A 26,481-nucleotide genomic window follows, 5' to 3' on the forward strand; every position below is an offset into this window, starting at 1 on the left:
TTAAATTCTCCCTCTCAGAGTGCACGACTCAGCGCTCTGGAGCACACTCACAATTTGTGCAACTATTACACTGCACGAATCATCCACATAAGAAACCACACACTCACTACCAGGCAGCTTTGGGACCCTCCCTGCATGCCCTGGCGGCCACTGATGTCTTCCTGTCTCCACGGATGCGACCCTCCCGGCACTTCCCAGAAACCTGTCACGGGGTGCCTCCCCGGCTCCTTTCACTTAACATAGTATTTTCAAGGTCCACCCACGGTGTGGCACGTGGCAGTTCCCTTCATACGGACGAAGCCCATTCCGCTCGCTGGCTCACCTGCTCATGGACAGCAGGATGGCTTCTACTTTTTGGCCACTCTGTTCACGCTGCTATAGATACCCGTGTGCACACTTCTAAGTGCTTTCAGTTCTGTGGGGAACACGACTGGCAGTGGACTTGCTGGGCCACCGAGGAACTAACTTTTTGAGGAAATGTCAATAAAAGGCACTTCTTGAGTTCTTTTTTAAATTCTGCACAAAGAAATTAAGTAAAATCAGATAAAATTTTTATTTATCCTCTGCCGGCTTGAGAAATGAATCTTGCAAAGTGACGTATATAATGTTTTTTTTTAATTCTATTTTGGAAAGAAAAGATGGCGACATGAGTGCCAATAATATGCCAGGACCCTGGTGCTCCGGCCACTAGGTGACCGTGGAGCTGAAAGTACAGGCCACAGCTCCGGCCTACTGCCCGGGCCACCAAAGGCGGGAGGGGGTGGCAACCAGGCTGGGGCTGAAAACCTAGCGCAGGGGCTACAGCCAGGCCCCGAGTCCCAGTGTGTGACCACCCCACGTCCCTGGCCATCCAGCCTGGGGCCCCCTCATTGCCCACTGCCCTTCTGAGACCTGAGTCTGTCGGGACGTGACTGGACTCCCTCCCACCTAAAAGCCACGGCAGCGGTGCAGGGCGGGGTCTTCAAGTCAGCAACTCAACATGCCCCACGAGATACAGGAAAATGACGTTGGCTGGTCACCAGATGGTGGGAAGCAGTTCGGGACTCTAACAAGGACCCAAACCTGAATGGCAAACTCCAGTCGCACGGGCTGCACGGGCTGGCAGCTTGCTGAAAACAAGAAAAGTGCTGGGAGCCCGGCGGACCGCGTACACACGCAGCAGGGAGCCACCGCCCAACAGCACTGGGGCCACAGGTGGCCTTGACCGACTCCTCAGCCATCACCCTTGTCCCAGTGCCCCGCCTCACCCAGGACACCTACAGGCCAGGACGCCCGGGCTCCAGCCAGCTGCCAGCAGCCCGCATGACTGTCCACTGGAGTGGCCTTGTATTGCAGGGCACCCCTTCCAGAGAGTCACTCCTGCGGTGCCTACAGAAGGCCACAGCTACGTGTTGCTGTCCTGCGCTCCCACACCTTCCTCCACACTGCGCCAGCACAGGGACCACGACGCAGCCCAAGTCCACGGCATCTCGCAGTCCTCGTCCCCCTCACCTTTGTACAAAGCTGGCACAGGAGGACTGTGGCCCTTGCTTTCCACCTGACTTCAGGAGCACTTCCTCCTGGTCCATAAAGAGCAGAGGCCCAGGACCCAAGCCCACTTCACAGAGGTGCAAGGCTTCACCCGAGTCCACCTGCAGACGTAGCCCAAGCAGGGAGGAAACAGAGGGTCGCGGGCCTGAGGCGAAGGGCCAGCCAGGATTCGGCGTCAGGAAACAAGCTGACATGTGAGCACAGGGACGCCCCGTCATACCAGCACCAGAGTCGGGGACAGGAGCCCGGCCAGGCCACTGCCCTAGGCCAGACAACAAGGGAAGAAGATGGGCTGGCCTGGGTCTGACCACCAGGGACCTGGGTCCCCAACGATCAGGACCAGAGCCGAGCTCTGCTGCTGGCGACAGGAGTATGATGTCACATGCTTCTGACAGGACAGATGTAGATGGCACAGACACAAAGCAACCAGCATGATGACCCAGGTGTCCTGAGGGTCCATGCGCCAGCCAGCAGGCAACGTGGAGGCAAGGGAACGGCATGCAAGGAGCAGCCTGGAGGCCATGTGGCCACGTTGCAGGGCGAGATGGGAGCGGAGCAAGCCAGACACCCCGAAATGGTCAGGGCAGAGTGGACGCTGACCTGGCACCGGTGCCCAGGACACAGGTGAGGAACACCGCGGCACCAGGATTCGGCTCTCCTCCCGCTCCTTCCCACAAAGGCTGGCCTCCCCGAAAAGCCAAGGAGCAGGGGGAGGCTGGGCCATGGCCCAGCGGTGAGCATGTGCCTCCTGCGAGGTCCAGGTCCACCCAGCACCATGATAAGAAAAGCAAAAGAACCCCACAGAGCAAAGAGCACACCTGGGTCTCCCTGGAAGCAGTCAGACACTGAGACCATCTTCCTGCGGTCACGCGTCACAGTCCCAGGTGGCAGGAGGCTATTAGTCGCTGCGTTCCTGGAAGGACATCACCCTAGGCAACTTGGTCCTCACTGGACTAGTCCCTCTCCGCCACATTACTCCTTGTGGCAGGTCTCCACTGTCCTGCCAGTCAGACAGTGTGTTCCCCAAAGCCCCCGAGACTCTGCCCCAAGAGCCTCCAACGCATCTGTGTGCTGAGAGATGCTTGTTCCATCAGGAAGCCACCAAGAGCATGGGCTCCATAGCCGGCTACGTGGACAGGCCCAGCTGGGCACAAAGCAGCTGTGGGAGCAAACGCAGAAGTGAACTGAAGGAGCTGGATGTGGTGAGCCTCGATACTGAAGAGGCTGAGGCAGGAGGATCACAAATCCAAGGCCAGTCTCAACTACTTGTCAAGACCCTGCCTCAAAACAAAAAGGGGTGGGATGTGGCTCAGTGGTGGAGCACCCCTGGTTTCAATCCCCAGGACCATGAAACCACAAGCAGCAAACAACAAAGTAACAGAATGGAAAAGCAGGAAGAGGTGATTCCTAGGTAGAAGAATGGGACTCTAGAGCCACCCCTGGTGACCCCTGAAGAGAAGTAGCAGGTTTTCTGGTGCCACAGCCTCATCTATTCCCTGGAACCCCCCCTGGGAAACCCAGGGCCCGCCTCACCTCTGACATGACCACAGAGAGGCTGAGGAGACGCCGGGCAGCGAGACCCACACCCATCCGCTTCCATCCCTGCAGCCGCCTGCCCTGGGCAGGAGCAAAGCTGCTTCCCGCAACAGAGGTGCCTGCACCACAGCCAGCCCACGGAGCCCCGTCACACCATGGTTGTCTCTGCCCTGCACCCATCTCCTGTGCCACAGCACCCAGCCCCAGCCAGGGCATAGCTGTCTCTGCCAGAGTCAGGCCTTGGTGCCCCTCATCACCCCCTGAGCTCTGGGGCCTGGGCTCCTTCCCGCCTTAGCATCCACTCTCTGGGTGCAAGGCAGAGGAGGGTGGTGGAGACCCAGATGCTCCTCCTGGCCTGGCAGCGGACACAGGCAGCAGGCATCTAGGGGACTGCATTCTTAAGCAGGGGCTCAGGTGCTGCATGCTCATCGATGTTAAGGGTCAAGACTGGGGCTCACAGCTGGGGCGTGGCTCAGAGTGGGGCACTTGCCTGGCAGGCTCGAGACCCTGGGTTCAAGTCTAGGAGCTACAAAACAAATGAACAAAAAGCCCCCAAACAGAAGTGCTCCGGGGCTGATCTCATCAGAAGATGCGGCTAAGCGCGCCCACACCCGCCCTGCTGCCTGGTGAGAAAGACAAGGAACTCAAGACAGGGACAGCGCCTTCCCCCAGGCTGAGCCTATGGCCCGTGGAAAGTGTTCCATAAGTACCTGTGAAGTGACGGACTATCCTAAAGACTGTGCTGGGAAGACGGTGAGCTGACTACCTAGCTTCGTTTGGGGTCTTTCTATGACATTCCCTGAGCTGGCCCCATAGGCCAGAAATCTTTTATGCCTAATGCATCGTGCAGTGGGCGTTTCAATGCCAACCACGAACACTCTGCAGGCCAGGAGCCAGGCCTGCGCAGAGCCCTCCATACACACCACGCTGCAGCCCCACAAGCCGGCCTGGTGGGAGAGCCGGCTGGTTTGGTATGAAAACAATGAAACCTGGAGAGGTGAAGTGATTTGCCCAAAGCCACGCAGCCAGCAAGTCGCCCACGACAACGAACATGAACAGCCACATGCCACGGAAATCCTGCTGCTGTGCTCCGAGAGCGATCATCAGTCCAGTTAGGGATGGATGTTCATTCAGAAAATTTAAACGCATTTTTTATTCTTTTTGATTCAAAGAAAATGTGTAAAACTTATCCAGAGTAACTGCAGTGTCCTTCAAGTTAACTGCGATTTTTGGATTAAAAAGATGCAAGTGAGAATACCAAGTGGTGAAACTTAAAACAATCCACTCTAAACCAAAGCTCTCAGGCTCCAGCCATCCCAGCGCCCTGCTGTTCCTGCAGCACCACCCCATCCAGCCTTCTCCTCCTGGCCCCGAGCCTCTCCAGTCACCCTGAAGGGCCTCCTAGGCCGACACCCACTCCCTGGTGAGAGCTTGGGCAGCCCCTGATGTCAGATGCTCAGAACTTCAGGGGACATGGGTGGAAATGCTCCACTCTCACAGAGCAGAGGGAGGGGGCATGCACATGGAGACTCAGCACTGTAGCCCACACCAGCAGGCCCCACTGGTCAGGAGTGGGAACCTTGAGCACCATGGTGGTGTCCTCCAGACAGGGGCTGCTTTCCCTGATGACAAACCAAATATTTTAGCCACTGCCACATGAAGTTCTAAGCACCCTACATTTCCCATGTTCAGTGTCCAGGCATGTTGACTCCACAGTGAACGGTGACCTGCTTGTCTAGTGGCACAGCCAGAGGCAGTGACCAGTGCTGAGAAGAAGCCACGGGTCCCTGGGACCCAGACCCCAAACAGAATGATAATGCAATGTCCCTTCTGGGACCTGGGCTGGCATACCCTGAGGTTCCGCATGTGCTGTCAGACCCCAGTGTGCCACCTGAGCCCACGACCCCTCTGCGCCTCTGTGGCCCTGGCGGCCCCTGTCACTGCAGGAGGCCTGGCTAGAGGAGGGAGGGCCAGAGGGCCAGGTGTCTCCACGGGACAGCCATACTGGAGCGCAGCTTGGCAGGGGGTGGGGGGTGGGCAGCAGGTGGCAGACCTGAGACTTCAGCAGGTCCGCTGAGCCCCGCTACTCCTCCTGTGCCACCATGCTTCCACCCAAAATATTGATTCTAAAATAGAGGTTAATTATTCAATTTCCAGAATGCCCCATGAGGACAGCCCTGGAGAGCGAGTTCTGCTGAGACATTTAAAATGGATCCCCTTGTAAAGCCTCTGCTCCTGCGTCACTTCCCAGGAGTGGTGGATTAGAAAGGTGCCCTCCCCCAAAGTGGCTTTTCTCCCAGGCCTGTTCCTCTGTCCTCCCTGGAAAGCCAAGAGCCACAGGGAGACTGCTGAGGTCTGTGGCGGTGGCAGCCCACTCGCCCCAGAGCCAGGCGGGCTACCCTGCAGGTGCCCTGAGAGCCACCCAGCTGTCCATCTGTCTGGAGGACTCTGGCTTCTTGGTATTTCTCACTAAGCCTGAATCAGGCACAAAGGGACCTGGGAGACAGACGAAGAGTGCGCTGCCCGCCACTCTGGGCACTGTCCTCCCAGTGATACTCAAAAGATGCAGGAGCATATGAAGAGCGGTTCCCAGAGCCCTTTACAGTGCACTTCAGCAAAGGCGTTTCAAAGGCCGCAGCAGGTGAAATGCCGGCTCTAAAAGAAACGTCGGGTGATGGGCCTCACAGGCGCAGCCTCAGACTCTCCGCTGCAGACCCACGGCCGCCCCACATGTCCATAAGGACTCTGGTGACCTCTACCCACCGTGGGGCACAGGCCAGAACGGGCCACACGTCTGCACCTGCACTTGCACGGTGCCCACCCAGCTTGTTCCACACCTGCACCTGGAGTCAGCCAGTGCCATGATGTTCCTAGACAAGCTATCCACTGCCGCGTCCCCAGAGCCCACGCAGGGCACGCATAATGTTCTGCTGGGGCTATGGACCATGCAAAAGAGGCAGGTGGCTGGCCACACACTGTCTGATGAACCACAAAACGCCCGAGACGCGTGTCCTGGGCGTGCGCGAGAGCCACAGCCCCTCTGGGAGGTCTCCAGGGAACCCCTCACCTCTGGAGTGTTCTTCTTGAACTCGCGGCTCTGCTCGATGAGCCGCTTCCTGGACTGTTCGCTTTCATCCTGACGGTTCGCCAACACTGTCGCGGTGGCATCGAGTTCTCTCTGTGGAGGGACACAAGAAGGAAAACAAGGATTGTGATCGTACTTTCTACCAGAAGGGTTCACATGTCCACCTGACCAGGACACTCAACAGAGACCCCTGGGGCTCCGAGACACCCACTCGTGGGCAGAGGAGGGACTGGGGCAGTGAGCACCATCCCCCTGCCCCACAGGCCCTGGCTGGAGAAACCCAAGCTTGCTCAGCCTGCCACGCTCGCCACGCTGTTCCCCACGCACATTGCCCAGTGGCCATGCTAAAATAGCACGCACAGAAACAGCGTCTCCACACCAATGTCGGCAATGTGTCCCTCCAAAGTGGCTCACGATGCTCTGAGCAGGCCTCCGGGGCCACTCTCCTGAGTCCCAGTCCCCTGCTGAGCACAGCGCTTCCCACCAGGGCTTCTGTCTTGCTGTCCTTCCGTGATGCGGGCCTGGGATCTTACAGTCACATCTGATTTGCTTTCATTCAACAAATATTTACAGGGAGCTTAATTCTGGGTCAGGCACCACACTCAGGACCATTAACCTGTTATTAGTTTTCAAGAGGGACCTTTAAAAGGCAAATTCTAATATAATTATTTCCAAAATCTTGTAAACTTCCCAGAAGCAAGGCCCCTGGAGGGGCAGTGGCTCTCAAGCAATCTTACTTGTCCTGGACAGACTTGGGGACCACTGCAGGGGGTCCCCAGAAGAAGACCTGCCTGGGTGGAGGGCACTGGGCTCTGCTCTACTCAGCAACCTGACGCTGGTGTCAGGAACTTGTGCCCTGGCCTCAGGGATTCTGCGGAAAGCTGCCAGGAGTGATGTAAAGCAGGCTATGGCACATGGGCCCAGAAGTGGGGCTCCAGGCACGTGGCAGAAGCACAAGCCACGTGGCTGTCACCAATCAAAGGCCCACCGTCTCCTGAGTTGGTTCAGTTTCTGAAGCTGCAATGGCAGCTCATTCTGCGTTGGATTCAGATGGTTGCTCCAAGTGGCCTCTCGAGGCAAGGACCGGCACGCCCTGCAGTCTAGCAGAGCCAGGATCTTGCTGAAGGCTCAGAAAGGCCACGAGGACCCACCACTGACCCCCCCCCCCAGGATGCCACAGTTAAGGGTTTCTCTCCACCCACCTCCTCAGGTTCCCGTGAGTTTCCTTTTTGGTGAGAATAACCTAGTGGGCCCCAAAGCCCTCCTGGTACCACTATGGGGTGGCCCACAGCCAGACAAGATGACAGAGAGCGGGGACAACCACCCAGCAGGCTGTCAGCTCAGGAATCGTGGACAGTGGGGGCGGGGGGCCACAGGGGCTGGGAGGGGAGGTGCCCCACGCCACACTCCCCCTTTAGCATTTCTGGCATTAAAGCAAAATTTGGGCAAACAAGTCCAAGAGAATATCGTGGGCTAGCGTTCGAGAACAGATGTCAAAGCTATTGCAGAAAAGAGGGAAACACTGAGCATTTTGATAGACCACATTTGAAACGCATCCCAGTCGAGGGAAGGCAGGGAAAAAGAGCAACCGCCACGCATGTGGGAGAGCGGGCTGGGACGAGAAGAGGAGCCACAGATACGCAGGAGGCGCTCGGAAATATAAACAATCTGGCGAGGAGGAGGACGCAGACGTCTATATTTAAGCAGCAGAAGAAGAAGTTATAAAAGGAGGCTTCAAGGAGGGGATGAAAGCCAATATTGAAATATGACAAAAACGAAGGGTTGACGTTTGTTCCAGGCACACACACAGAGGACCAAGAGAACGACACAGAGCCCTGGCGCCTGCGCCACCAGGAAGTCCACCCGGGTCAGCCACCCAGTCAGGGCATCTGCTGGCTTCTTTAAGACACTGAGGTGCCAGATTTGGGGGGCACAGGGGGACTTGTGGGGTCCCAGCCTTCCTTCCTAGTGGGGAGTGTGGGTAAATGACTGAGGAGTCCCCAGAGTGAGGGGTCTGCAGGCCCCTCTGTCCCTGGGCTCACCGTCTGGCCTCTGGCTCGGGGTCCCTCCCTGGGCAGGCTGGCTGGTCAGGAAGCCTGAGCTGAACAGGTGACAGCGGGCAGACCCACCTTGACCCTGGCATCGCAGAGCCAGCGCACTGGAGGCCACCTGCCGCAGAGGCCCCCACGTGCCCTCCCCATGCCTGCAGACACGTGCAGGCCAACAAAAGGGGTCTCCAAATTCAACAGCACACTGCCACCTGCCACCACAGAAACAGATCAGCAGAGGACAGGAGGGAGCCTCAACCGCCCAGAGGGGGCTGGCAGGATTTAAGGCTCACCATCTGACCAAGGCCCCTGGCAGGGGGCAGGGGGACCACCAAGTCCTCCTGAAGGAAGCCAAGGTGCTGGTTCCCAGGCTGTGGGCACAATGCAGAGGGAGGAGGCACCTATTAAACACAAACTGGACATGTTCCCCTGCCCACCAAGCCCGCCTAGACTCCAAGTGCCCAACACGATGACACTTAACAAGGGAACCTTGTGTGTTGAGGGAGGGACCAAAAGAGACCCCTTAGCCCAGGAGTCACAGTCACAGTAAACGGGAGCAGAGTGCCCACATCGGAACAGCTTCAAGTCACACAGAGCCGCAACACCGGGAAGCCACAATGCCCCCCAACAGCAAATCTGGCCTGGCCACTCAGACTGCAGGACGATGGTCCGAAAAATACTCTTGTACGTGCTGTGTAGGAAGGGATGGTCAACAGGACATACTTAAGCAAAAAGAGCAAAGTGTCCAAATGTCAGCACTACTTAAAAGGTCAGGAGTGCCGATGTGTCCACCAGGACAGGCTCCAAGGGAGGAGTCTAGAGAAACGCAGAAGAAAACTTGTACCCCGGGCTCTGGGGAGGGACGGCCAGCCACCTGCCCTGCAGTGTGTGCCTTCTGACTGCTTTGCCATGTGGCATATTATCTAACAGGGAAGAAGGACAAAATACATTAACTTTTAAACCCTGTCGCCCCAGGCGCTCAGGAGGCTGAGGTGGGGGATTGTGTGAGCCCAGCAGCTAGAGACCAGCCTAGGCAACAGGGGCTCAAGATTCTGTCCTAAAGAAAAAAAAAAAAAAACAAGTCCTATCAGTGTAAACACACTCAGTGATAGAAATACACATAATGGCTTGGGCACAGTCTCATGGTGCACAGCCACAGAGAGTGGCGGCCTGGAAGGGATGATCTCTTGATTCTGGTGATTCAAAAAGGGAGGTGTGGGCTGGGGGTGCAACTTGGGGGTGAGCATGTTCCCAGCTGGCAGGAGACTCTGGGCTCAACCCCTGGCATTGCAAAAACAAACAAACCAAAAATCCTGAGGTGGGCACATCTCTTATGACAACAGCTATTCCTCATACAATGTGCTGCCCCGGGGCCAGTCAGGGGTAGGGGAGACAGTTACAGAAAGCACTCTTCCAGGACAGGGCAGGAGGGCCCTGGGACCCAGGACCTTGGTCCCTGGTAATGACAAGCTGGCAGGGTTGCCAGCAGCCCATGAACTTGGAACCAAGCATTTCCAAAGGGACCACGTGCAGCCAGGATGGGCACCTGATGCAGGTGTTTTGCAGTTCAGAGCAGTCACTGGACGGCTGAGGTAGGGTGGCGACAAGATCCAGGGCGAGACTGTGGCTTTTGGAACCATGTGGCCCCAGGCAGCTGTGAGGCCAGGCCACTGGTCAGGAGTTGCGGGTGTCAGGCCCAAGGCGGACTCTCTAGAGTGGCTCTCTTCACCCCTTGAGGTGTCCCCACCAACCAGAGCTGGTGGCCCTGCTCATCCCCAGAAGAGCTTCAGAAGCCATGGCCCAGACTCAGCACCATCCCCTGGGGAGCAGATGGGCCCAAGCTCATCTGGGAGCCCAAGGGCCACATGCACAGAGACCCTGGTTCTGTGCAGGTGTGTGGGCCCCACCGAGGAGCCATGCTGGCCACAGTCCTATGTGCCTTGCTGAGACAACCATCAAAAGCCTTAACTCCGAGGACATACAGCTCCTACATCCTGAATCTCTGCAGGACTCCAGACTCTCAGTCAAGGCACATTCAGAACAAGACCAAAGAAAACCACCACATAACTAAGCTATTTAAAAGAAATTTCAGAAAATGTTTTAAACACGTTTTTCATGATGTTACTGGTCAGTCTGGAATTGCTCACCTTCAAGGTACGTAAGTCTCACAGTCGTCCCCCCACCCCCCATCTGCTGAGCCTCTTCCTCAGGCCCCAGGCCAGGACAGCCTCCCATGGGGGACCTTCCCAGGCGGCAGAGGGGCCTCCTCCCAGCCCCTGGGGCCACATAGCAGCCACACAAGTCCTCTACCTTGAATCCAGAGTTAGCTCAACAGCTGTTCTTTGGGGGAGTGTCAAACTCATCCACCAGCATAGCCCAGAGAGAAATTGTAAATGACTCTATTAGTGAAAACTAAGAGGGCTCATGCACACAAGGAAAGTCCCAGGGTGTCTGATGGGCAGGCTTCAGGGCATCTTTGTTCTGTGCCCACAACAGCCTTTTGGACAAACAGAAGGAGCTCTGGCTAGAAAGGGGTGAGGGCCTCCAGCCTCCTCCCAAGACCTCTCCCAGCCCCCACTCAGAGTTCTGGGGCTGGCGGTGTGGCTCAGTGGTGGAGAACGTGCCCACCATGACCCAGTCATCAAAACCTATGAAGCCCCCATACAATAGGTGCCAGAAAACCCCGAATGGAGACCCAGGCTCCACCCCACAGCCGCCTCTGGCTGTGGCCAGATGACCTGCCTTCCCTGGAGATAATTAAGATAACGCATCCCAAGTTGTGGCATGGTGAATGCTGTATCCAGGCTAATTTTCATTAACACCAGAATCCCACACCTGGCCTCAGCTCTGAACTCATCCTGCCACCAGCATCCTCGAGCAGGGTGGGAGCTCTAAGGAGCTCCAGTGAATCAGACAATACTGCCTACAGGGGCCCGGGGCACAGCAGTAACAAGGCAGAAGGGCCAGGCCAGGGGGACAAAACCCAGAGGAAGAGGGTAGAGAAGACAAACAATCCTTCTAGCAAGAAAGCTCTCCAGGTTTCTGTGAAGGGCGCCCATCTTCACTCAGTCCCCACGGTCCCCTTCCTCACCGTGACCAGGGCTTGCTGGGCTCTATGCAACTGAGCAAGGGCTCAGAGGAACCAGGAGCCTCATCCCAGTCCCCAGGAAGACACAGGGGACACAGCAAAGCACCCCGCAGCAGTGGAGGCCAGCAGGAGGGTTAAAGAGACGCTGAGAGGTGGGCAGGCAGTGGGGGTCAGTTGTGCTCAATTAAAACTGTAAAAACCACCTCCCTAAATGTGTCCACCACCACAACCAAGCTGCCCAAGCCGCCCAAGCTGCCCAAGCCGCCCAAGCTGCCCAAGCTGCCCAAGCCGCCCAAGCTGCCCACAGCAAACAGGCAGATGCAGGTACAAAGGAGGCTCCACAGGCTTTCGGCAGGGCTGGAGGGTGGCACATGGGGCGGGGTCCTTCCCCTCCCCGCTTCTGCACCTGGTCATTCTGAGCACGTGAATGCAAGGCCTGCTCCCTAAAATGAGCATTTCTCTTTTAAAAGCCTCACTTACCTAACAGAGAGGCGAAGGCCATGAAGGGCCCTCAAGGACCAGGATACCACAGGTGTCTGTGACCCTGAGCCTGCCCAGCACTCTCTCTCACACCTCTGGCTCACTGCCACAACTGTCACATCCCATGCCATGTGTCACACATGTGGCCAGGGAGGGCAGGCACCTCCACCCAGAAGCCAGAGACCATACAATCAGGCTGACTGCCAATGGGGACCCTGAGTGGCAGCAGGCAGTGGCAGAGGGGACAGTCGGGGGGAGACCTGCATCAGAGCTGCCCATTAGCACCCACCACCCTAACCCCTGGGGGCCCAATGCTCGGCAACAAGGAGACGAACAGGGGTGAGGAGCAGGGCACAGAGCACAGTGGGACACTGGAGCAGTGAGGACCAGCGGGATGGCAAGAGGGAGCCTGGGAGGGCACGCGGTGGGGACCCGTCAGCAAGATCTGACACACACCAGCTCCAGGAGAGGGCACGGGCCACACCAAGCTCCAGCAGTGCTCACCAGGCCTGCTGGAGGCCACGGTGGCAGCCCAGAGGCCCCAGGTCAGACCACCCCAGCCCATGCCTGCCCTGGCACACCAATTCCCTCCTGTGCCCACAGGGGTGCCCCCCCCAAGCTCCTGGGCATCACTAAATAAAAGAAGAAGCTGTAACAGAGTCCAAGAAAGGGGCAGAAAGGTCCAAAGGAGCAGTGACTACCTCTGCTTGGGGGGAAACCAGAAAGAGCTTGGTGGAGACATAGCGTCCAAGCAGGTCCTGAGGAAGACCCGGGGCAGGCTGGTACCCCTGGGCAGAACAACGTGGAAGGAGACAGGACACATTCAGGGACTGGATCAGCGTTCAGGAGGGCAGAGATTTCGCTATGCTGGGCTATCGGACAAACGCAGCCTCGCACAGGGGCCATGGATGCAAGATGGTCTAGATCAATCCAGGAGGCATGAGGGCGAGGAGAAAGGGGCAGGCAGGGGCCGCGATTTCCTCACAGGCCTCACAGTGGGGCAGAGGGGTGAGGAAGGTGGGCGGTGAAGGGCACCTGCTCTAGCTAGCCTTGGAGGATGCTGGCACCATCATGGTTCCAACACAGGAAGGGACACAGGACACGCGCATCTGGAAAGCCAACTCCAGCAAGGCGTGGAACACTGCCCAGCTGCGGAGCTCCAGGTCCCCACGACCCCAAGGGAAGCCCGGTGGGGAGACTGGCGGGCAGCCACCACCCTTCCCAGGGCAGGGCACGAGCCCTGAGCACAGCAGGCTAGGGAGCTGCCTGGGCCGGTCCCTCTGCCATCTCCAACTCAGGGAGCAAGAAGCCGGCAAAAATGGGCATGTCAGCAGCAAGCACTGGCCTGGGGGTAACTTGCAGCGACCAGTGACAGACTAACGAGAAGCACTGTGGCCTTGACCCTGCTGAGGAGCTCTACCCTGGGCCTCTTTCCCCCAGCAGGGGTCAGGGCCGGGCACGCAGATCAGAACCCTGGCCAGACCTCAGGGGGCAGTGGCTGTGTTCTCCCTGGGGCACATGTGGGAGGAGGGATGGAGGAGGGACGGGACTTCTGCTGCAAGGACAGTCTGAATACTGCCCAGCACCATCGGGCGAGCGCCTGTGATGACACTGCATCTGCAGAATAGTGCAATGCCACCTGCCCTCCTAAGAACTAGCAGGAGGCACACGGGACTCCAGTGGGTGCTGCATGGCCATGGCCCCTGTGCTCTCAGCCCCAGAGACACCTGCAAGGGAGCTGTGCTCTCAAGTTGGGCAGAGTGGGCACGCTTGGAAAATGCTTCTAAGGGCAAACCCCTAAAACTACCTTCCCCCAGAACAGAGGCAGAAAGAGACCCCAGGGGTTCCTAGTGACAATAGCGCTAGGGAACATGTGGCTTTCACTCTACTGAGAACCATGGAGAGGGGTTCTGAGCCCCTCCCTGATCCAGGGACTCAGCCTTGGGTGGGTCTCTGAGACCTGGGAGAGCTCCTTAACATAAAATGCTCAGTGTGGTTCCAGGCTGGCACAGCAGGTCCTTGTCCTGTTGCTACTCCACCTGGACCCACTCCAGAAGGCCACTTTCCTGAGCAACTTTTATCCTTGAAAGGTTCTGCAGCGAGTGTGAACCCAATGCCTCCTGACCCTGGAGATGACCTGCCGTGGACGCCCGACCTGGAGATTCACCCACTGAGCTGGGGCACCTGTTAGCACCGTGGGGTGGGAGGAGAACAGGGCAGGAGAGACAGGGGCAAGGTTTCTCTGCACGTGCACATGGCGCGCACGTGCACACACACATATGCACACATGCACACACGCACACACACAATTATGATTTTGGACCATGTAAATATATTACCTATTCAGAAATAAAACCAAATAAAACTAAATAGATTGGCCTAACAAAAGCTATGGGGTATGAAGTTTTCATACAAGCCTTTCTGACAATTTCTTGGGATTGAGAAATTTTGAGAGAACCAAATTTTTTTTTTTGTTTTTCACCCCGTCAAAAACCCACCATGCAAAGACAAGAATGCCAGATGTACCCAACAAGCCTGTGCTACATATAACACTCGCTAGACTCTCATTTAAACAGGGAGACGTGAGAGACGGTGTCTCGGGGATGCATAATGAACTCTAAGGCGATCAGACGGCTTGGAGCAGGCGCGGCAGCACTGGGGTGGGGAGTGAAGGACGCCTTCCAGCCCTGCCCTGGCGGGCTCTCCTTTACAGTCAACTGGACCACATGAAATTCCTGATAGGGGACCATATTTGAGCTACAAAAACACCCGTTTCATAAGCAGTGTTCTTTACCGCTGCCTCCTGGCTATATCTCAAAACCACACGGAAGCTGCCAGCCGCCTTGGATGGCAGGAGTTCACCCTGCTCCAATCTTGACCTCTCCAAGGAGACCTCAAGACCCTTCCCCCTCGCTCTCCGCTGTGCCATCTGGGACTGGCTCTTGATGACCTGCCCGAGTTCTCTATGCTTTCTGCCTAGGCTCATCCTGTTCCTGTGCCTCCGCTACAGGGCCTGGGGAACAGGGAGGGGCTGCTGAGGTCCAGCCCGCTGTTGACACTGCCCCTCCACGGGCCTCGGACAAGCTGGGGAGGAGCAGCCAGAGATCTGCTCCTCTGGTCCCGCAACGAGGCACCTGAGGCCCCACCCGCTAAGGGCTGCCTGGCTTCAGGGTTTGGTCACTGTTCCACACTCAGGAGTACTAATGTAGGGCACACTTCTTGCGTGCCACTTTAGTGTACATCAGAAGACCAACAGGAACTTGTTACAATTAACAAATGTCCATGAAAGCAGATTTGGGGAGGCCTTTGGGTCAAGGAGGCCTTTCTCCTGCCCAGCTGCACTGGCCAGCCCTGCTGCGCTGGCTGTAGGTGACAGAACTGGGTATCCAAGGATGAACGGGCCCAGACCCTGCAGCTGCGGCCACAGCAGAGACAGGCAGACTCAAGAGATCTCCAGTGGCTGACCCAACAGCCAGTCACTGGGTGAGGAATCAAGGGGCTGAACAGGAGCCTCACCATCCAAAACGAGAAGCCCTCATCCCACCGGGATACGGCAATGTGAACTAAATAAGAAACCTGGTCTCTCAGTTACAGGAGTCCAGCTTCAAGAGTCAGTGGTCACGTGTGGCCAGTGGCTAACGCAGAGATTGTCCCATGAGCAGAGAAGGTTCTCGGGGAGAGGGGAGAGCGCTGGACTCAGGTGATCCTCTAGCCCAGAGGGTAGCCAATGGTGCCACACAGGCGCTGCGCTGCCATCCCATTTTGCAGACAGGAAACTGAGGATTAGCAGGGCGTCTGGCTTCACCCTGATCACACTGGGAGGTGGCAGGGCTGAGGTCAGAATCCAGGTCTGGGTGACTCCAAAGCCAGGCTCCCTGCAGGAAATACTGCTGCCGCCTCTTCCCCAGCTCCAGCCCAATGCACCTTCCTTTCTCCAGGAAATAGGGGGCCAGGTCATCAGCGAAAAAAGAGGCAGGGACAGGGAAGCCATTGTGTTTTAATCTCAAAATAATTATGTCATTGCCAAAAGGGATAACCCTGATCTCATCTACACTGGTAAAAATGTTTTCCTCCTAAAGTATTTGTTTCAGAAATAAGCCTTTAATTTGAACACTTTAGGAGCCAGAATTTCTGTCTGTTGAAAATATTTATCTCCATTGTTTGGCAGGAATCAATTTGTCAGGGCACCAGCCACTCTGGCAAAGGCTCCTTCCACTTCTCTGGGAAAACGCTGGCGGCAAAGCCACCCTGCAGCTCACTCTCGCTGTTTGGGATCCCCCAGCCACAACAGCTGCCAGCACAGGCCCAGGCTGCGTACCAAAGCCACCAGCCAGTGCAGCTGCACGGGGATGGACCCCCGTGGGGTCCTCAGGAACACAGGGGAAGTGGAGGGCAACTGGACACTCCCACCTCCAGAATGAGTACAGACTTAACTACTCTGCAAGCGGCAGAGCCTTGAACTCAGCAGATTTTTCTTGAAGTCCTGTTTCTTGGGGCGCTAAGCCCGCCCCTCCAGGGCATCAGCAAAGTCCAGGAAGCAGCCAGGGTGTCTCCGGCTCAGTAAGCCCAGCTCCATCCTGGATTTGGTTCCTTTCCCTGGGAGAATCTGGGCAAGCTGCGCAGACGTCTAGACCTCAGTTTTCTCATCTGCAAAATACACCACCTACCTTACTCCCAAGGTCCTGGAAAACTACATGGTGAAGAAGAGGAGGAACTCCTATCAGGTGGAGACACTGCTGGGAACGGAAATGCCCATCCCAACCCACACTCGGCCCTTCCTCCTGCACTGAGGGTGCCGGTGTCTGAGACAGATCCTGGAAGCTGACAGTGTCACAGCTGGAGGTGAGGTGCTAACAGCCCCATTCTGAAACTGTCACAGCCGTGGCTTGCACAGAGCCTTACCTGTGGCCGCACTCCCTTCTCACATTTTAATTAGCAAATAAAAACTCCAAAAAGCTCTCAAAATGATTTTGCCTGAAATTTATAAGTAAAGGTTAAAAGATGCCAAGTGGCTCTTGGGGAAAACCAAACTAGCTGCAGACGTCGCTCAACAGGCAGAGCAGGCTCATCTGAAGAGCTCGGCCCAGCCGAGAAAAACCACCTCTCACCAGCTCCAATTGATTCTTGCAGTTAATTTTGAGATTTTTCAGGGCATGTTCAGCGAGCAAGGCTTACAACATCCTAACCACTGGCTGAGACCTGCTGCCATCCAGGTGGCCCAGCAGCACAGGGCCACGAGCCACAAGTCATTCCTGTACTTTCTGCTGGCACTGCTGGCTTCTGTGGGGCACCTGGGGGCTGGATACCAGCAGGTTCCACCACCCAACAGCTGGGGTGTCAAGAACAGAATGTGGCTTAAACAGGGCCACAGACCGGAGATCCTCAAGGCACGACGTCTAGCTACGCTGGACATAAGGGACCCCAGGAGGCAAACGCTACTCAAGGGACTGCTCTGGAAGTGCTACTGCCCATCTGCCCACTCTGGTCTCCAGAACAGTGATCCATCCTGTCCAGAGCTTTCTAAAAAGTAGACAGAGGGGCTCTTTAGCTCCGACTCTGTCAAGCTGATAATGAGTTTGGCTAACTAGCTCAGGAGCAGGACACATATCACCAAGCCACTACCCCCTCAGGCCCCACACAAGCCAGTGCAAGTCCCAGCCTCAGGCCCCTTCATCTGGTGTCACTTCTAGGCCCCCAGGGGACAATTCCTCGAGGCAGGGAACTGCCAACTGGGAGGTGCTCCCAAGCTCCTGTGACTGCTCCAAATTCAATGTTCATCACCTGTTTTTCCCTAGCCTTCACCGTCAGTTCTTGACCACACTGACATCCAGGAGGGTTTTCTCTATCCAGCTCAGCAAAAGGACACCGCTGCCTCGGCCCAGAAGCGACCTCTCTCCGTACCTTTTGTTACTGCTGCTGTGCCTGTGACCCCTTGAGGGGCAAGACGGGGAGGATCCTCATCTAGCCCAGGAGAGGAAAGGCAGCTCCCAGGAGAGTGGGATTTAGAGACAGGACCCCACACACACACCTCAGTACCACCTCAGCACGACCGTCCAGAGCTGGTCACCGGATACTTGCAGCATTAGCAAGCTGTGTGGGCCCAGAGGCCCAAGCCACCCCTCTAAATGTGCCGTTTGACCAACTAGAAGCCACAGGCAACTCACGTCCAGGGACCCTGCACCTACAGTGAGAGCTGCAGGCCCGTGGCAATGCCAACAGGGGAACACACAGTGGGTCCAAAATGACAGCCAAGACCTCAGCTGTCACCACCACCATCACTCACATTCAGGACACCCTTCAGGATCACACGCCGAGAGAGCAACTCTATCGAGATTTTCAGCAAAAGCTGAAACAAATCATGTCCTGGATTGCTGCCCTGTTCCCTGTGAGCCAGACAGGCCCCAGGCTTCCTTCCCCGCGGCTGCAGATCGAGGCCTCGGTCTATGCAGGGACCTCGTACCCCGAGGAGGCCCAGACGGAGTGCCCGTCTGAACCTTAGACTTGCAGAAGGAGGTGCCACTGGGGAGGCGGTGGGATGGAGGTGGAGATCCGCCCACTGCAACGGGGACCCCTGAGCCCAGAGCCTGCCCCAGGGCACCCCACGGCCCACCCCCCAGCCCACCCCCCAGGGCCCAGCTGGCTGGCTGTCAACTGACCTAACTTGTCCCTGAGCACCTATAGGGCTCACTCTGGGGGTCAGAGGAACAGGGGAAACGGCACCCACTGTCCCAGGCCCAGACCTCCGGCACAGTGGCTGGGTGACTTCGCGGGAGAAGGCCACAGAAGGTGCCCTGACACTCACAAGCAGAGAGAGACGCCGTCCTCTGGAGGCCAGGGAAGACCTCGTAGAAGTAGCAGGCAGCAGCCATAAGGACAGGCGAGATGTCAGATGAGGGAAGGAGGAGGAAGAAGATTCCAGAAGGCACAGAATGGGCAGAGGTAATAAAAATAGTTGCAGTGACAGCTTATTGACTCATCCTTTATATCCCCATGGCTTGTGATCCCCGTGACAATCCCACAAGATGCGACTGTGCCCACTCCACCAACAAGGGTTCTGGTGTTCACAGGTACAGCAAGCTGGCCAACGTCATGCAGTGCCACCTAAAGGGCACCTGCACCGCTCCTTCCACTAAGCCAGCCTCTCTCAGAAGCACTGCCAGGCCTGGGGTCGAGGCCTTGGGGCAGTGGGGAGGGCTGGAGGGTCCTGGGGACTCTGGATTGCCGAGCTATTCTTTCCTGGGAAGCAATGGGGTCCGACTCAGTCCCCCTCTTCTCTGTGAGCCCTTCCCTCCACTACCCCCAGAAGGAGCAGCTGCTGGGGCTGAAAAGCCGGTCAGCTTTTAAACAAGGCAAGGTGCTGGGGTATCCGGCACCACAGTTACTCTGTGGCTGTTGGGTCGCAGTCACTGAGAAAGGCAGGAAGGTGGCCAGGCACACCTCACCGGAGCTGGCAGCATGGACCTGCAGCCCCAGCGGGGGCTGTGCAGCTGGCCGTCGTTACTGTGCTTTGCAAAGATGGTTCTAGCAGCAGAGGGAAGAGTGGATTAGAGGGAGGACAAGCTGAGAGGGGTCACTGCCACTCACAAAGGCCACAGGACAGAGGACAAGGTTACGAAGGGAACGGGACGTCCAGCTTTCACTCCCGATCAGCAGGCAGCCACCAAGTAACACTTGCAATGACATCAAGACACATGAAAGAACTGAGGACTGTCTCTGAAGAATCCTAAACTAGCTTCAGGGAATAAAATAAATGCAGGAAGCAGCCCCGAGACAAGAAAACAGACCACACTAAAGTGGAAGGGTGAGCCTGGGCCGGGCGAGCCTCCCTGGTCCCCAGGACTGTCCTCGCTCAAGCTCATCCCCTGCCTTAAATGCTCCCAGAGATCCAGAGCCAGTCAGCAGCTGACCTGTCAAATCTGACTTCTGGAATAAAAATGGAAAGGCCGAGTGGCAGCCGTAACATGGAATTTCCTTGTTTTTATTAGTTTAAGGCTCTTAAAGAGTAACTTTTACATTGGGGAAAACTTCTCAAATATGTACTACTTGAAACTGAGATCCAGTTACCTCTCACATGTTTTCAATCACTCCGCTTGCCAATTTCACTAGTTATCAAAAGGCATTTGTGGTTTAAAGCAAGGGACCAGCTCCCCCTCCAAGTGCATCTGCCCTTCCCACAGTGACCTCATCCCCTGGATCCCTGACCCCTCGAGGCTGCCAGGAAGGCCTGACGGGTGGACTGGGCTGTGCTACCGATCCTCGCAGAAACACTGGATGGAGGTGGGAGGGCAGCATATTTTATTCCAAGCAGTGACATGGGGGTAAGCACTTGGGGGTTTTGTTTTGTTTCTTTTAAATAAAAAGTAGCAGTAGGGCTGAGCCACAGCTCGGGCAGAGCTCGCCTCCATGCTGAAAACCCTGGGTTCCATCCACAGCACCGCAAAAACAAGCAAACAAACAAACAAAAAAAAACCCACTATGGACAAAATCCGAATCTGTCACTTATATCTAGTCCAGGAACACAAGTGCCTCTTGAAACACACACAAGCCCAGTACCTCTACTCTGGAGGTAAATCTGGTCATTCAACTTTGAATGCCTACAGACAACCCTGTGGAGATCTGGGGAAGGCACGCTCAGTCCCAGGGTCTACTTAACGCGGATGCCGGGCACAGAAGGAGGAAAGCAGTACCAACACCCCTGGGGTGCAGCGCCCACCAGCAACAGCAGGCCAGTCCGCCTTCCCGACCGCTGGAAACCAGCCAGAGCAGCCCAGCAACTCCGAGCTCATCACCGAGAGCCCTCTTCTCTCTGCCTGCACCTGTCACACCCAGGGGTGGCCGAGCCTTCGAGGGTGTCCAGCCACATGATAGCTAATACCAAGTGACGTAAAACTCTGTGCCATCGCCCAGAGGACCAGGACAGGCAGAGGTGGTTTGGAGTCTTATTAAAGCAAAATGAAATACTTCCAGCTTCACACATCTCCTAAGCAGTTTGATAAAATTCAGAGGAGGTTCTAACAGGACAGGGTGCTGGCTCAAAGGACGCTTCCTGGGGACAGTCATGGCGTCTGCCCCTATTTCTACAGGAGCACCTCAGGGGCCACTGGGGAGCAGGTGGTCAGAGCTGGGTGTGCACCTTATTCTTCACTGGACCTATGTCCCTTCCGCTGGCTTTAAGCAAAGGGGACAATGCTGACTGCTCCCAGGATGGGCAGAACATCTGTAAGTGGCTGGGCACGAGTTTGCACTTTCCCTGCAAATACAAAGAGGCACACGGGTCCTCTAAACAAAAACTTTGTCCTGAGTTAGGGAAAGACAGGCTCTAAATTTCCAGCAGAACATTTATTTTTAATCAAGTTAATTTTTTTCATTTAAAACCTGTTAATTCCATGACTGAGAATTCATCAAGTTTCAGACTGGAATTAATTTTAGCAACTGCTTTATACCAAAAATATTAGTAGATGTGGCTGTGTAACGGGCCTCACTTCACACACTGTCACGGTGCGTCCTTCCAACAGCACAGATAGGCTGCAGAGCCATGCGGGAACTCAGGGTCCTCCAAAGGGGCAGGGGCAGGGCCAGGGCCAGGGCTGTCAGACCAATGGCAGCAACCTGCTCCTGTTCCCTTCAAACAGAGCTGGCTGCAGCCCTCCTCTGCAGACCCTCTCTCCGTCCCCTTAAACGCCGGCTAACGGCACCCCCATGCGCGGCCACTGTCCCCTACACTGGCATGTCTTCACCCACACCTGCTCTCTGCTCCTGGAGCCAACGGTGAGGACACTGAGACCTGGGCTTGGCTTCCCTGGTCATATGGCATCACCACACCTGTGCCCCCTCTGCCCTGCAGCCTGGGACCTCGGCATCTGTGGTGGGTCCTGGAGGTCAGGGCTGCGCCAGCAGGTCACTGCAGGCAGACACTTGAGTTTCACCTGAGGGCTCAGAGTTGCAGGAGCCCTGGGTGTCTCTCTCCCTGGAGCCCCTGAAGCGTGCTGGGAGCCCTCCCGGGATGGTCGCTGGGCAAAGCTCAATGATGGCTCACCCCAGGACGAAGGCCCTCCACCACCCAGGTGGGACACCCCTCCACAGTGATGTCCAAGCCTCACCCAGGAGACTTCACTCCCATACTGTGCAATCCAGGCAGCCAACCAAAGTTCTTCCTCCCTGATGCTCTAGTCCTGTAGAGCCAGTAGCCTGGCCAGGCCTGCCGATCGACCTGGAGGCCTCATTGACTAGTTCCACCTTTCCAAGGATAGACAAACCTCCAGGAAAAAGTACTTTCCAGGTATTTCTGAGATGTTCAGCACCTAAGGACTCTGGGAATCTGCCCAGCACTCAGGGCGTGAGGCTCAGCAAGGCACGGCCCAGGACCCAACGGCCAGCCATTCCCTGGGTATGGATGGCATCCAAGGCCAGCCCAGGGAGGCCAGCCAGCCCTAGGGCAGCAGAAACAACAGCTCAACAGTCAAACCAGGCTCATACCTCCAGGGCTGTCAGGTCCAGAAACATCTTTCAGGAGTCTCCAAATGCCTATATTCGTTCTCCTCCCGGTGGGACAGCAACCCTGCCCTAGGAGTTACTCCATGAGAGGTGTATTTAAGACTAGCACTAAAGCAAGCCATTATGGACCCGAGGGGCTGCAAAAGTCTAAATACTGCTTTGTATTTGATGGTGTATTGCCAAAGCTCTTCCTGTCTTTAAACCCAGGCCACAATTCACGTCATTCCACAGATCTGAATGTGATTTGGTCACACCTTGCACTCCCTTCTGAGGAATCTTAACAGTGCTGGGCCCGTGAGCCAGTTTAAATGTTTGTTTAAAACCAACGCAGTCCCACTCAGACAATCCCTACCTGAAAGCCTCCGCAGAGCCGGGCACTGGTCCTGGCGCAACCTTCCAGGTGCACAAGGCAGGGAGCAGAGCCTGCCACTTATTTACAATGTCTCCAAAGCCTTTCTGATTCCAACTTGAATATATATTTCACACAGTACCAAAACTTTTAAATATCCACAAGAAGATTTCACTTTTATAGGCAATAAACATTAAATCTAAAGGACTGGAACATAAAAAGTGCTTTAATACCATATAAATCACCTTTCCCGAGACAGACTAAATCTCCGAAGGTTTTAAGGACTGCGATATAAATTTTTATGGCAAATTATCTACATAGAAATTATCTGCATGAGATGCACTTTCACTTCCCCTCCTCATTTGCATATTGCTGACAATCTTTTCAATCACAGCGGCCAATCCAATTTGGGAACCCAAACGCAAAGAACACGGGAGCTGAGCCGCAGGGAGACTGCTGCCTTCTCTTCTGCTCTGCCCACCGCTGGCCAACCAGCTCTGCCCGGCTTCCCACCTGCATCTGTGGCAAACTCTTCACCCAACGGGGCAGGCTGGCTACTCGGAGGATGACAAGGACAGTCACGTGGTGGGAGGGGTGGTGACAGGCCAAGCCCCAAACACGCACCTTGCCAAGCAAGCTCTTCTGGGCAGATGGTCAGCCAACCTGATTCGACAGCCCTGGACCTGATGTTTCCAGAACTTTCCATGGGCAAGGCAACTATTTCACACGTGGTTTTCTAGATTAAAATTTGAAGAAGGAATACCAAGGAAAGTAGAATTCAGGGTTGTTTTTTCAGAAAGCACAATGTGATGTTCCATCAACAAAAATTTTATGATATTAGTGAGCTGTAAAATTTACAACCTGTCTCCAAAATACAAGGAGACTGAGCGGTTCTGTTCCCTCTTGGAGGTATTTTTTACTGACAGAACAAGGAGAACCAGCAAACATGCCTCCTTTCAGGTCTGCAATTAATCTCAGCCAGATGTCTGAGAATGAAAAAGAGAAAGGGTTTTTGGAAATGTTCTCCCTACTGGTTCTGTTCATATAATAAATATTAAAGTTAATTTTTTGTGTCTTTCATCTAGGATAGTTTTAGGCCCTTTAATGGTCTAAAAATTTAAATACAGCTCTCCCTCATTTTCTTGCAGGGCCTAATTAAACAAAAATAGATTTAGCATCACAAAATTCTGCACAGAAATGAAAAGACATATTTTGGCAAAGGGGCACCAATTTTAACTGGCTCTAGCTTGGATACATAGCATTAACAACAGACCGATGGGAAGGAAAAGCACATTTTAACAACATTTTTCAATTAAACAGCCACATTCTTCTGAAATAAAAATCCACACGAAGTCTGAGGCTGTGTGGAGCAGCATTTCCTCAGGCTCATTGCAAAACGTTCTTGTTGAAGTGGCAATTCCTGTCCTGGTCGTCTAAACAAGAGTAATTAGAGGCCCACAGCAAGTTCTGAAAAACAGAACAACCCGAAGATGCTGGGACATGGTGCCAGAAACACTCTGCTTTGCAAATGAAGGAGGTATAACATTTTCTCCACAGATTAAAAGACACTTGATGCCAACTAACAGCAGCTTGTGTAATCTTATTTAAAATGTGCTAAAGCATTACACCACTTCACCAAACGGGAGGAAAAGGAGCAGTACCAAACCTAGAATTAAAAGAGTCGGACCAGCAGACTGCTTCTACATGCGGCTCTGCTAACAAGCCCAAGCACCTGGGCTGCCCAGGGCCAGGAGGGGCAGGGGTGGGAAGGGGCACAGACTCTCCACCTGAACTCCAAGAGGCGCTCCAGGATCTGGCCACCCAACAAGCAGTAAGAGGGCTTGCACTGCTGTGGCAGGCCAGGGAGACAAATCTAAAACAGGCCACCTTGGCCGCCTGGGGCTTCCCATCTAATTTGCCACAATGAGACAGTAGCTCAGATGAATAGAATGACCAGCGGTGACAATGATGCTGCCTGCCATTCACCAACGCCATGCATGGAGAGAAGGATGAAGGCCACAGCTCCGACCCACACAACCCCAACCCTGCACCAACTGGCTTCTCAAAGCAACCATTTCAGCCAGGTGCAGTGGTGATGCACATCTGCAATCCCAGCTACTCAGAGGCTGAGTCAGGAGGATCTCGAGTTCAAGGCCATCCTCAGCAATGATGGAGACCCTGCCTCAAAATGAAAAGGGCTCAGGCATAGCTCAGTGGTTAGTGCACCTGGGTTCAAACTCTAATATGGCAGGTGGGGAGGGGCAAGAGTACCTATTTCTTTGAATTTAGGGGAGGAAATAAAAGTAACCACTGTCTACAAGTTTACATTTGAACTCTACAACCCCATATTTGGAATTCAAATGCCACCATCTCCATGAAAGCTTCCCTGTTCTGCCTGCTGGGCTGCAGTCTCTGGGGCACCTCTCACATCTGAGGTGGCTTTGGATCACCACTGTGTCCTAGGCCAAATCAGGCACAGCTCTGAGAGACAGGGGCCAGCTGTGTGTGTTGTTGTGGACTGAACCCGGGGCACTCCACCACTAAGCCATATCCCCAGTCAATTTGGATTTTTTATGAGACAGGACCTCTCTAATTGCTAAAATTGACCTTGAACTTGCAATCCTCCTGCCTCAGCCTCCCTAGTCTCTAGGATTGCAGCATTAGCCGCGGCAGTCGGTTAGAGGCTGCTGTATCTTTGGATTCCCCACCACAGCTGGCACAGTTAGAAAGACGTTCCTACCCCCCAGTGAGTTGGATCCAATCCCAGGCCCCCAAAAGCCCACTTTCTTCAACTGGCATGCCAACTGAAATGAAAAGGCAGCAGTTTTGATGTCTACATCTAATAATTAAATGTCTTTGAGCTCAGAATTATAGAATCCATAAAAATCTAAAAGAAACCACCACAGTAAAGTGTTCAAACTTAGTACAAAATCATATTTTTTTAAAATCTGCAAAATGATCTAACACTAAATAAGAATCAAGACATCTTACTTAAGTGACAAAAGTAAAGTTAAAAATAAGAAGCCAGCAACAGCTAAACGATGTCGAACCACACTTCAGAAATAAAAAGGTCTCCTGTTCCCATGCAAAGTGAGCAGCAAAGCCAGCACCAGTGCGCCTTGGAAGGGCTCAAGGTCAACCTGCCCAACTCCGAAGCAAATGAAGACAAGGTGGCAGAAGACGCATGACTCAGAATCAGGCAGCTTGGGCCAGTGGCGAGTGAAGACACGTGAATCAGAAACAAGCCGCTATTTTACCTGCTTTATAAAATGAATCCCCATTTTGTCCCATGCTAACCCCCAAAGCAGCAGGGACACCTGCCAGGCTTGTTCCCCAGCACTGTGGGTGGCGGCAAGAACCTGCACCTCGTCAGGTCCATGCCAAGAGAACAGCAGCACAAACCCTGGCATCCCTCCAAAGGGGGGCCCTGAGGGTCCCGGGACCAACAGCAGCCCCAAGAATAACCACCCACCTCCAGGAGAGCCAGAGAAACATGGCACTTGCCAAGTGTCCTCCCTTAGAGCACGGGGATGGGCCAGGCCACAGGGACTGGAATTCCTGACTGCCACCTGCTCATGGAGGCTGGTCACAGGGCCACCCTGACCCTGGGTTTCCTCCCTGCAGGTGATGATGATGACAGCATCCGCTCCCTGAACTCAGGAGGAGCCACGAGTCAGCGCCCGTGACACGCTCCCCAACTGTCCCTGGTACTGAGGAAATGCTCCAGGGGTGCACACCGGGGTTACGGACCCCATAAGCCAACAGTCCCACTAGGAGAAGCCGGGAAACAACTTCACAGAGCAGCTCATAGGCACAAAGAAGAAATCACTAAGGCTGTGCCTGTGGCGAGACTGGGAGCTGAGCCAGGGTG

The 26,481-nt window shown here is 55.0% G+C and overlaps 1 protein-coding gene across 8 annotated transcripts in view; it reads right to left on the bottom strand.

Annotated features, from left to right (window-relative positions):
* Cux1 (cut like homeobox 1) overlaps nt 1-26,481 on the bottom strand; it is a 317,234-nt gene that overhangs the window by 242,864 nt on the left and 47,889 nt on the right. For all 8 annotated transcript variants that reach the window (XM_026396850.2, XM_026396849.2, XM_026396847.2 and 5 more), the window contains exon 2: nt 6,134-6,244. In XM_026396850.2, the coding sequence (XP_026252635.2) occupies nt 6,134-6,244 (111 nt within the window). The remainder of the gene's footprint in view (nt 1-6,133; nt 6,245-26,481) is intronic.

This window comes from Urocitellus parryii, chromosome 9, assembly GCF_045843805.1.
Source record: "Urocitellus parryii isolate mUroPar1 chromosome 9, mUroPar1.hap1, whole genome shotgun sequence".
In the NCBI taxonomy this organism is placed as follows: Eukaryota; Metazoa; Chordata; class Mammalia; order Rodentia; family Sciuridae; genus Urocitellus; species Urocitellus parryii.